This window comes from Lagopus leucura, unplaced genomic scaffold, assembly GCF_019238085.1.
Source record: "Lagopus leucura isolate 7727_CA_CO unplaced genomic scaffold, USGS_WTPT01 Super-Scaffold_741, whole genome shotgun sequence".
In the NCBI taxonomy this organism is placed as follows: domain Eukaryota; kingdom Metazoa; phylum Chordata; class Aves; order Galliformes; family Phasianidae; genus Lagopus; species Lagopus leucura.
In genome coordinates, this window is record NW_024962256.1 from 643,359 (window position 1) to 655,658 (window position 12,300).

General features: G+C 44.9%; 1 protein-coding gene across 4 annotated transcripts in view; it reads left to right on the plus strand.

Moving 5' to 3' along the window:
* The first annotated feature begins 359 nt into the window (after positions 1-359).
* NEURL1 (neuralized E3 ubiquitin protein ligase 1) overlaps positions 360-12,300 on the plus strand; it is a 78,775-nt gene continuing 66,834 nt past the window's right edge. The window contains exon 1 of one of the 4 annotated variants that reach the window (XM_042863748.1): positions 360-394. In XM_042863748.1, the coding sequence (XP_042719682.1) occupies positions 370-394 (25 nt within the window). In that variant the 5' untranslated portion in view covers positions 360-369. Of the gene's footprint in view, positions 395-881; positions 923-1,359; positions 1,415-1,570; positions 1,675-12,300 lie in introns of those variants that run through there. The other 3 variants (XM_042863749.1, XM_042863747.1, XM_042863745.1) reach the window with 3 other exon arrangements.

Below are 12,300 nucleotides of genomic sequence, written 5' to 3' on the forward strand. Positions count from 1 at the left end.
TCTCCTGCCAAGAAGCTGCTGTAAGCTCTGCAGAGTGTGAGTTTGGGCAGGGAGGAGCTGAGCACTGCTCATCCCAGGGAACGCTGCTGCTTGGCTCCGGGCGCGAGTCTCCTTGGTGGGGCAGAAGGAGCTGGGCGCTGGCGGTGCCTGCTGCTGCTTGGGGATGCTCCTCTGGCAGGTTCGAAATGCTTGGCACAGCTTTACTCACGCACGCAGTGTTAGTGCAAACACCCTGACTGAGCTTCTCTGGCTTGAGCTTTTTTTTGCATTGCTTTTTTTTTTTTCTTCTTTTTTTTCTCTCTCTTACCCAGCCATCCTAAGCAATAATCTGATTTCCCGTTATCCTGGTGGGAGAGCGAATGCAGTGGGATGGCAGGCTTTGCCCAGCACCATGGTAAGGGGTGGGAGGCAGAGCTGGGCTTGTGGCTGTTAAACTTTTGAGTCCCAATCCTTTGCAGAATGAGGAATGACTGTAGCATAACAATAAACTGCATGAATTACTTTTAAATAAGCCAGCTTGGATGCACCATGGCTGGCTGTGGCAGCATTGTGCCTGCTGTGCTCATCTATCCTTAGAGCAGCAGACAGGAGAGATGCAAGGGAGGTGGTGCACGTGTGTGGCTGGAGATGGAGAGAGCTGGCTCTTGCATGGGGGAAGGGGAGCAGGACTGTATGCATCTCCCCACTGCCCCCGCACCCCCTTCCCTGCTTCTGGTGCTGCTTTCTGCCAGCAGAGGTAATGGGCTGCAGCACAGACGCTGGGCTGAGCGTGCAAACCTCGCACCAAGGAGTTGACTGGGGCAATGTTTTTATTATTGCAGTCTGTGGTGAGCCAGCCTGCATTTCAAGTACTCCTTTGCTATTAAATAACTAATAATTAACCAGCAGAGGCCATTTGAAGACTCTGGTGCAGTGATGTCTGGTAATAATTTTTTTTCCACCTATTTTATTTTAATTTTTGCCCTTCCAGTTCATTCCGAGGCTCCGCACTGGGGTCCCAAAGTGGTTTTCAGTGCCCGATGCCGTTGGCTGTTTATAAATAAGTTCTGAATGCGGTGAGTGAAGTTGGCAGTGCCTCGGGCTTTGTTCTGAGCACCGCCGGGTACCACGGCCACCTCCGTGGCTCCGGTTTTGGGAGCGCAATATGGGATGCTGGGGGCAGCGTGGGGCGGGGGGAAGGGGGGGAACGCCGCATCCCCGAAGCGTCGGCAGCTATTTCAGGAAGACGCGAAGTCTCCTCCTTCTTATGTAAATAAACGTGACAGCTCCCAGCGCCGGTGCGGGAGGGCCGCGAGTGGGTGGAGGCAGCCGGCGAGGGGCAGCGGGGCCGGGGGCTGCGGAGCGGAGCGATGAGCGCCGGCGGTGCCTGAAGGGGCGGCTATGGGGGGCCAGGTGACCCGAGGGCCGCTGCACGGTGAGCGCTGCGAGGGGGAAGGTGAGGGCCGGGGGTGCGATGGAGGAGATGCGTGCGGTGTGTGCCAGCTTCCAGCGGGGGATGAAGGTTGCCGAAGGGGAACTCGGAAGCTTTGGAAGCGGTCACCTTGCGTCTGCTTCCCGTCAGCCGCTCCGTAGTGTCCATTCATTTCTATGTTGCGTTGATGCAGCGTGGAACGAACGCTGGTTTGAACTACTCCGTGCGCTCGGCTGAGCCGAGGAGCCTGCCTGCTTTGCTAGGTAACGTGAAGCCGTGTAGGGAGGGGGGGCTGAGCGCCCGGCGCGATGCTACAGCAAAATCCGGAGCAATAGGCAACGTGCGGCCGTGGCCGCGCAGATCTCATGCCGTAAATATTTCGGTGAGAATTCTGTGCTCGTTAAACGTGCCGACTGCTCCGCAGTGTTCTGTTCACCTCGAGACACAGCCCGCGTGCTGCGCGTTCCGTGCGGGGGAAAAGGGCTGTTAGAGAAACTTCCTCGTTGCTATAGTAAATAGGGCTGGGAAGCGCGCAGATCGTGTGGTACGAGCTTGAAGCTGCTCGCGTGCTTCCTTTGAGGTGTTAGAGGTATATGCTGAAGCTGTGAGTATTCACGTCCCAGTCCCGATTTTTGCTGGATTGGATGAAAAACACAAACTCTGCTGTTTAGGGAACAAATGGGCAGAGTTAGGAAACAGATGACTCTTTTCTAACGGCGTGTCTCCAGTGAGACTGTAATTTGTTCATCATCTGCGTTCTGAAGTGCCACTCACAGGCTGACCTTATTTCTTCTATAATGTCGCAGCGTACGCGTCATATGCAGAATGTGAGTGCTATTGGGTCAACATTTACAAAATAGCAAGCAAGCAAACAAACAAACAAAAAAAGCAGCCCAAAACAAGCAGCTGTGGATGTTGTAGGTTCCATTTCCCTTTTGAAGTAGCATTTGAATGAACTTGAGAAACCTGGCTGGGAAGGAGCAGCACCTCTGTGTGTGCCAGGGACTTGGCATTCCTGCCAGGGCTTTCTGCTGCCCGCTGCGCCTGCAACTTCTGCCCTGTGGTGCTGCTCTGCTCGCCAGCAAGGCTCTCCTTATTTTTTATTTTCTTGGGAGATGCAAAGTAATGAGGAGACATGGGCAATTAACTCTGCTGTGGACAGAGGGGCTACAGGCAGTGTTGTAATGAGAGGTGATACGCTGCTGAGTTGTAGCACAAGTCTTTTGGAACGTGGGCGTGCGTTATATTTAAAAATAGGAAGAAGTCATCCACCAAAGGACACGTAATGAAAATAGACTACATCTGCACTTGTGGTTCATCTGTGGCTGCCATTCCTGCAGTTCCATCTTTCTGGTGAACGTTTCTGTTTTCAGATATGCTGGGGAAAGAGAACCGAAACCGTATCAGTTTCTTGGAAGAATAAATGAAACTGAACGTAATGATAGCGAAAGGAGCTCTGTGAGCAGCAGCCTTGGGGGTTAACACCCCTTGCTTTTAGAAACCATGGGTAAAGTACAAATATACTGTTTGCAGATATTTCCAGTGACCTCTCTGCACTGAAAGAGTGGGCTGGGATTTTCAGGGGCACCTGAGTCATTTAACTCAGCTGGGATGGGGCAGAGCTGCCCTGCCCAGCTGCTGGAGGCTCCTACTGGGATGGGCACAGCTCCCAAGCCTGGCATGGTGCACAGGGGCCTGCCCGCCTCTGGTTGTCCACCCTCACTTTGGTTGGGTTGGAAAAAATAAATTGAGAGATGGGCTCCTGAACTGGGCTGTGAGAGTGGCACTCCTTTGAAAAGTATCAAAGCAGTGTGGCGGTGGTTAACAGCTGTGGGTTGTTTGAAAGGAGATGTCTTATGGCTTTGTATGTTGGCACGCAGGAGCTCTTCATTCCTCCTTCTCCTTGAAGCGATGTGCCGTTGCCCAAGTGCCCTCGTGCAATCTCTGTCCATGTGTCCATATTCTTCATGGCGCTGTGATGGTCTCTGCTCCTCTTTCCCCCTTCCCACCCCCTGCACACAAGTCCTTGGCGTGCTTTCCATTGCTCTCTGTGCAAAAAGAAGAAAAGTTGAAAAGGGAAGTCCAATGGTAACGCAGTCGTGATGGACAGGATGTTTACAGTCCATGCAAAAGGGAACATCTATACATGTGGTGTTTACGTTAGCAATATTTTAAACAGGAAATGTTAATATGATTGCTCGTGGTTCATCTGAGGCGAGTTTCTTCAAGACTGTCTGTGTGCTATAGCGTTCCTACAACATAGGCGGGCTTAACTAAATATTTATATTCAACTACTTGTTAATAATCGTGCATAAAACATCTCTGATGGATGCATATATCAGAACAAGTACGTTCTTCTTACGCATTTGGTTCAACTGTCACCTGCTTCGTTAGTTTTTAATTCCTCTTTACGGCTGTGAGCGAGATGTTATTTGCATTTGGTTTTAGGGGATCGGATCCAATTTTTGCCTGAGAAAAAATGTCTTGAGAATTTTTAAAATTATTATTATTTTAAATATATTTTTATTATTCACTTGGAACGGAGCAGACAAAAAGTCAGGCTTCAGCCAAGGAAGCTGCTGAGCTGTGCTGGAGAGGGTTCAGTGCATGGCTACGTGCGGAGGTTAGCGATGAACGCGTCCGCATCTCTTCAGAGGGCTTTTGACTAGCTGGAGTGTACACAGTGCATTAATTCATGTGCAGGGGATGTGTCTGCTGCATGCACATTTGCTCAATAACCTTCCCTCCTACAAGTCACAGTCACTAATAAGTCCCTCATCGCAGGGCTTTGTCTTGTTTTTGTTTTAATTACTCTCGTGTCACAGGTGCACATCAGTGGTTTGCGGTGGAATAATTTCTACAAGGAGCAGGAAAAAGGTATCTTGTGTCACATTTCCCAAACTGTAATTGTATGGCATCAGTGTATTTGCAAAGAAGTCCCTGGTGAGAATGCATCAGTTTTTTAGCCTGGGAAGCAGCAGTCACCGACAGATGTAACTTTTGGCTTGAGCAGTTGAGTTTTTAAGCTTCTTAAGCAGACGATGCTCTGTAGCCTGAGGATACAATAAAAATAATGGTTTCTGTCTTTGAGGTGTGTATATGCAGGTGTAAGCATTATGTATGGCCAGAATTTCCCCATGCCTATGTAAGTCCTGGTGTGCTGCATAACTGTGTGGTTGAATAGCAGGAGGCAGAAAGAAGCAGTAGTGGTGGCATAGCAGCTCTCCATCTGCACTACGTGGTGGTGAAGGCTTTTGGGCATCTACTTGGGTTCATTTCCAATTTCATCAGCATCCTGTTTGCCACGGTCTTTTCCTGCACATGGCTGCTGATTTATTCCTGTGCACAGTAGGTGTGAAGTGCTGGCACTGTCCTTCCTCTGCGTTTTGTTCTCATGAAGAGCAGTCTGTGGGACTCACTCACAGGTGTCACCAGGAGGTTTGGGATATTTGAGGTTGGCTGAAGCCTCCAGCCCCAATAGCTGCTGCTGTAGGGCTTTGGGGAGCAGTGGAAGCTGGAGGTCGTTTACTGAGTGAAAAATAGCTATGGTGTGCAACTTCATTTATTCCTTCTTTGCACAATGGAGCTCTATTTTTAGCTTTCTCTTAATGCTTTGTAGTGTAGTGAATGGTATATCTATAGGCAAGTGCTGAATCAGCCCCATGCTGTATTTCCTACATTGTGTGTTCCCTGCCTATTCTGCAACAACCTTGCCAAATGCTGCATTTCACCCTTGCAGTTAATACTGTCCAACAGAATTGTACTGTAGCACACACCATTGTACACACCTTCAGATGAAATAATTTCTGATTTCTTTGCTCTGATTAAAACTGTAAAATATCCCCGAAGGAAAAAAATAAAAATAAAAAAAAACCAATCTGACAGCACCAATTTAGTGAGAGTTTCTTTACAAGTTAATTTTACTTTGCATTTTTTGTAATGTCTAAACGATTATCTAGATTCTGAGGGATCTTACCTAGCTTCCGTATGTGGAATGATTGAAAATTGCTTCACCCTCTGTAGGGGGTTAACATTTCTGCAGGCAGTCACTCACTGAGAACCAAGATGAGATGAGGAGAAGAGGGTCTTTCTAAGGTCGCACTGCTTTCAGCAAGATTGGTATCTAGCTCTGAAAGCAAATGAGTATGTGTGTGTATGGGAAGTTAATCCTGCTCAGGGTTGGATTAACTGGTGCAGAAGACCCTGGGCAGAGTGCCAAAGCAGTGCTGGCATTTGCTAAAAGTGGGGCTCCCAGAGATTATTTCAGTTTGTGCCTCTGACCCGTGGGTCACCTTCGGATGTCCTTAGGTGGCTGACAGTATTGACTGCTGACAACATTACTCAGATGAAGTAGTGCCTCCATATATAGAGATTTTATGGGTGACCACATTTATACTTGAAAACTCTGTTGTGAAAGGCAGATGACTTCTTCATTAGCTGTGCCATTATTTGACTCTGGGGGTCTTGGTGATGTGAGCAAAGAGCATCCCTGTTCTAGTTTAATCTTTTGCTTTCTGGCGTATTATCCCTGTTTGTTTTTCCATATCCTCTTGATGCTGAGGGGACCGAGGGACTGAATGTTTTGTGTTATTTTTCAGATTTGGTTGTCTTATTTGTCACCTCTTTGAGCGGTCCTCACCCTCCTCTACAGGGAGCTGTTCTTACATCTGATCCGTCTTCACTTGTTCCTTACTTAATTCCTCTTTTGTTGAGAATTATGGATGGTATGTTTAGCTGTCGTTCAATTAATTTAGAGTTAGCAGGTGTCTCTTCAGAAGGGTTTGTTGGATCCTCTGGTGAGTCCCAGGGAATCATCATCATGCTTAATCAGAACAAATGTTCCCAGAACCAGAAGAAACATATTGTTAATGGTATAAAATAGGTTTGTGGAACAAATACAACTACCATTGCTGGCATCTAGGAGGAGTTAAGAAGTGGTGGTCTCTAGCCATGCAGTCTCAAAATTGACAGGCCTGCTTTCTTTTTAATAAAGAATTTTGCATTAATGTCCATACATGCTGAGGGTAGAATTGAGATCAGCCTGAAAAAGATTAATCATAGAGTAAAAGGGAACTTCTTGGAAAGTGAAGGCAAAGCAAGAAATTGATCCTGATGGATTGCCTTGGGGAATCAGTAGGAATTTACTGATGGCGCAGCAGGGAGTGGAACTGGAGGTCAGGAGAGATCTTATCTCCCAGAGGCTGAACAAGGAGCGTGCCTGCCAGCCTCATGGTCCATGTGCCCCTGACCAGAGCATATGCTGCAGTGCTGTGTCTGACGGTATTTTGCTGTAGGGTTGATCCCTATTAGTGTTGCTGTCTGTTTGTTTTTCTTCCCATCTATCCCTTTCTAAATTACAGTATTTTTCTTTGAAGACATATTTATCTGAGCGAAGCTGGTCTGAGATGAGTCAGAGCCTTCTCCTCTGTGGCTCTTGTCAAGATGGCTTCAATGGTATTTCTGTCCTTGATTGTGTCTTGAAGGGATGCTGTACTTTGTTGGCATTAAAAAAAACATTCAAGATAACTGCAATTGGTGGGTCTAGGAAGAAGAGTCGTTCGGTTTATCTGGGATTCACTGTGGGTCTGGCAGCCCAGCAAAGGAGGAGGAATGCAGACAGAGCCATTATAATTGATCAGATGCCTTAGTATATATTTCCCACTGTAAAGGTTGATAGCACTTTTATCTTAAAGAAAAAATGATAGTAATAAAAAAGAAGAAAAGGGCGGGTAGTTGGACATAATAAAAGCAATCTACATTAATGAATGTGATGTGGAACATAAATGATGTAATTCTGCTTGTTTCCCTTGCAACAGCCTGTGTTGGTAGAAATCTGGAGTTCTTGCCCTTTTCCTCAAGCCCTTGGGATAAACCAAGGCTCCTTGCTATAAAAATCAGCTCCTTTTTTGTGGTTTGTTTTGCATTTACTCATTTACTCAGAAAAGGATATATGCTAATACAGAGAGGAAGCATTAGAGGTCAAGTAATGTAGGGTGCCTAGGGTTCGAGTTGTCGTACCTTGCAGATTGTGGTGTCCCTCATGCAGCAGTCCTGCCCAGAGGCTGGTCAGAGTGTGGAGACCTAAAACACACTGCTGCAGCCCTGGGGTTCTACAGCAGACATTGTTGATGAAGTCTGGAGAAGTGAAAGGACACTACACTTGACCAAACAAGACAGATGTTCAGTGACCTCTTCATAAATTTCAAGTAGGTGACAGAAACTGTTCCCATCTTTAACTACCTTTGAAAAGAAATCATTATGGATCAAAGCACACAGAGCCCTGGGTAGTTCCCAGTGCTGACATGCAGACTGCACAGTGTGTTTTCTGAGAGCACCAGTGTAGTCTCTCTGCAGGTTTTGCTCTGGTTTGCTTCTTGTGATTGCATGAAGCCTTCTCCATAGGTACTGAGTACCACTCAAAACTAAGGTCAGTCTTGGTGTGGTGTGGGGGAAGCACAATTCAGTTGGTGTTTTGAGGGCAGCAGGTGCTCATGTTTGAGTTGCATCTTGGCAGGAGTGAAGGTTTGCTTTGGCTAAGCCTCCTGAAAGAGCCTACTCTTCTGTTCCCTGTGGTGCTTCCCAGCTAACCAAGCCCTTCGCTTGCTTTGCAAAGTTCAGATGCTCCTCAGGCTGTTGCAAGTCCCAGACCTATACTATCCAACAGCCATGAGAATGCCGTGTGGACTTATGGAGAGGGAGTGAGTTTGAGTGTGGAAGTGCTCTCCCACCTCTTGAGAGGTTTCCAGCAGTCAAGGAAGGATGGGAAGGTGTTGTGTAGAGCCCCAGCGCAATGCTACCATCTGTTTGCAGGGAAATTGAGCCATAAACCAAACCATGGCACACAGAAACCATTTTAATTTCAATCTCTGCTGGAAGCACCACATGGAAAAAAAATGTGATCAGTATAAAAAGAAATGTTTATGTTTCTAGGAGCATAGACCTCCCAAATAATTAACATCACTTGACAAACTGCTGTTTAAAATGCAAGTGGTTTAAGTGCTGCAGTTCAACAGGCATTTGTCACAGTTCTGGCGTAAATGTGATGCGTGCTTTGGGTCGGTTGCTGCCTTGAAGTAAGGAAAATTTCTTCTGGTAAACATCTTTTGCTTAAGGAGAAAGTCTTCATAATTTTTTTGTTTGGAAAAGCTAAATGTTAGACAACTGGCCAAATGGCAACTTGGTGGCAAGGGCATTGGGCCTGTGGTTTAGGAAAGAAATAAATCCTGGACTTAAAGGGAAAAGGCTTTTGGGAGGAAATTTTTGAAGGCTACAACTTGAGTTCTACTTCGTATATCTCTAATATTCACTCAACTAAAATAACTTAGAATAGAACCTTACTTTTTTCCAGGGCAACTTAATTTTCTCTTGAGTGACTGACAGGAGACACAGAGATTGTTAAGAATTGGTATTTTCAAAGGTTAAAAAATAGCATCCTGCAAGGAGACTGAGATTAAAATAAAATATGAAAAGAAAAAAAGTCTGTGGAAGATAGAAATATAAGGATGCCCATAATGTGCTGAAGCATCCCAGATCAAAATGACTTATGTCTTTGCACACCAGATTCATATTATCAAATATAAAATAGAGCCTTAAGAATCTAATTACTTTCACAAAGGCATTACTGATGCTGTAAATTTTATGCAGCTTGGAAAAGGAAAATTGCTCAATTTATTTTCTGCCTATCCTTAACTAGTTCAATACTGCCCTCTGATTTTTCAGTTCTGAAGGGAAAGAGACCCCAGAAAGAGGCTGTCTTCTATTTCAGTTCTGAGTGAAGCTGTATGCTTAGAGGGAATGCAGTTCTGGGAGTCCCGATGAATGAAGGTCCCTCTCACATGATGAAAGTTGCTATTCTTCTACTTTCAATCCTTCTGTCCCTCAAAGGCTCTGCAAAATTGACAGAAGAGACCTTGATCAAGTGACACGGCTGTGACAAGGTTTCCGGGCAGACTCACTTCTCTCCGGCTCAGTGCTCTATTGCTTGAGCCATGGGTAGCTGATTCAGTATCTAGATATCATGTATCTATATTCTGTGGCTTGGAATTTGCATGGTTACTGACTGCAAAAGATCTGATTTTCCTTACTTACAGTATTTTGAACACAGCTTCTAGCAGGCTTAGGTGGGAAAGTGAGCAAGGCTGACTTTGGGATACACTAGAAAATCTTGTATTATGCTGTAAATTAACTCCTGAAATCTCATATGTTTTGATGAAAGAAGACAGACTGCCCCTTGGTTTGTCAGGTCCACCTCTAGCAAAGTACCTGCCAGAACAACAGAACTCAGACGTTTTTATTCCCTACACCTGGGGTGCTTCTGCTTGCAAAAGATCCGATCCTACTGTGAGGTTTTCATCTGGGCTTAGAGTTCTCACTTGATGCAAAGAAATGAGCAGTTCCTTCTAAATTTAGTAATTAAGATGATCAACACAAAGATCTGCAAGCTCTAATTGCAGATCTCTGTGCCTCTGCTTAAGGTGTTAGAAGTGGGTATGGAGACGCAGGGATTCCAGCTCCCTGTATCCTTTTTTGGCAGTGGTGCATTGGTATTTATCATACAAAGGATAAAGCTTTCAGGCTATCCATTCCCATGGTAGCGAGGATAAAATGCAGAGAGATATCATCTGAATGTTCTCCAAATGGATGTGAAAGGTTGTGAAAGTCATTCAGAGACTTTAAGAAACGACTGCAGTTCTTAAAACGCTCTTTACCAAAGGTCGGGTAAACTCAGTCACTTTGCTGGAAGATGTTTCTACCCTTTTATCGAAGTGACTGCCTGTGCTCTCTTTACCTGTTTATCAGTTATCCCACAACTTCAGAGATTTTCACTTTCTGCATCCACATCCAGCAGAGCTGTTCTCTGAGGACTCCAAAGGTCATCCCATGCTGATCGCATTTCAGACTTACCAGTGCACAGGTAATTGCCTGAAGGAGACTGAGAAGTTATTCAGCGTATGGTAACTGGTGTCTTGCATTTTATGTATTGCCCATGACAATGCACGTTTTGCATCTTCTAATCTTGTACTCTGGTAAATCTGTGCTTGAATTCTTATGGACAAACCTTATCCAATAGGTCTTTTGATGTAGCAAAATCAATATTTCTGTGGCACGTATGCCTGATTCTTCAACTTGTGTGATGCAGGAGGATGTGTGTGGCACTGTGTAGGAAGCTGTAGTCAAGTAAAAGTACAGGCAAGTTACCTGGAATAATTTCCACACATTGGAGAAGTAACTTTGGAGTGTGCAGTCTGAGAAAATATGGGTAGCAATTTTGGACTCGTGCAACTTCAATTTGATGACAAATAATGTTTTTATGTATATACTGTATATATAGCAGTTGGTTCAAATTGTGTGTTGAGATATGCTTTTGAATGAAGAAAACCAAGCAGGGAAGTGCTTCATGGTCCAGGGGTGCAGCCTCCTCTTCAACAGCTGCATCTGTATGCTGGCTATGCTGGAGTGTTTGTTAGGCATGAAGTTAAATTAAAGTTTAGGGTAATCGCTTATAGAAATAGGTGCAATTATGTATCAAAAAAGTAATAACAATCCAGAGGTCGTTTTTGGAAGAAATGCCTCTTCGCATGACAAGATGGCTACAGATTTTCCATGATTTTTTAAGCTATGCAAAACAAGGAAGGTGGATGAATGAATTGGCTTAATTGCTCTTTGCTCTTCTATGATAGTGTAGATGTCTTTCCACCAAGAGGGTACAGCCCCTTGATTCCTTTAAAATTGTTTCTTATTCCTGCAGGAGCTTCAAGGCAGTTACACCATGAATATGACTTTATCAGGAACAATGCTCTGCACTGCATTTCTTCCTCTTTCTGCTCTTACCAATACTCTAATACGCAAAAATTCCCTTTGCATGAATTTTAAAACAGCATCAACTTCCTTTTACAAACTGGCATGCTTTTCTAACCCCTATCTCTTTTGTCAGCTATTTAGAAATAGTCATCTTCACATTGTATCTCCCAGGTCACCTGTGTAAGTTACCCAACTTTGGTGAATAACTGATCGTCTTGGTGTAAGGCATGGTCATGACAGCAAGTCTGAAATTGAGAAAGATTATGTCGTAGGTTTTCTTCTGCATAGCTTGTGCATGTTGATGTTAACAAAATTTCAAGCTAGAGGTAGTGAAGCTTCCTAAATATAAGTTTTGGTGGGATATCCTTCTCTACAAAAAGACTTGAGAGGTTGACGCAAGTACTAAGGAAATAATAATGACACTTTATGGGAATTCTGAGAAGGCTTTTAATAAACAGGCCTTGAGCTTCTAGTCTGAAGTATGTTTTTGCCTTTACAAAATCGGAGAGGATTGGAGCCCTTCCATGTGCTCTTGGAGTCACCTCCCAGCTGTCTTCTGGTGTGAGATTCAGCATAAGGATGGCAGGTAGAGTTGCTTTGAAAGACACGCCACCCTATGGGCTCTTGTCCTCAGGCTGTGTAGATTCAACACTCTTGGGTCATTTACTGGCTGGCCTGTTGCAATAGGCACTGAGAAAAACAAGTTCCTGTACAGGCTTCTCCAGCACCTATTTATAGCAAAGTGTTAATAAGTTCATGGACCTGGCATGGGAATTGCTCGGAAGGATGATGGAATAGTGTTCATGCTTTTTGTTTGGAATCAGTGCCAAGGATGCTGTTTGTCTTCGTTACAATAAACAGTAACTTTATTTCCTGACTGGCCATTGAAGTTTCAAGTTTGAATTCATAGGGCCAGATTCAGATGCAAAAGAAACAAAGTTAATGACTGGAAGGTGTGTTTAAACTGGTGCAAGTGATGTGCTGCAGAGCCAGATGGGACTGGTGAAGTCAGTAATTTAGATTCCTCTTCTCCCTTTTGGTACAGAAAGTGAAGATTAATGAAGGAATACACCAGTGGATGGCCAAAT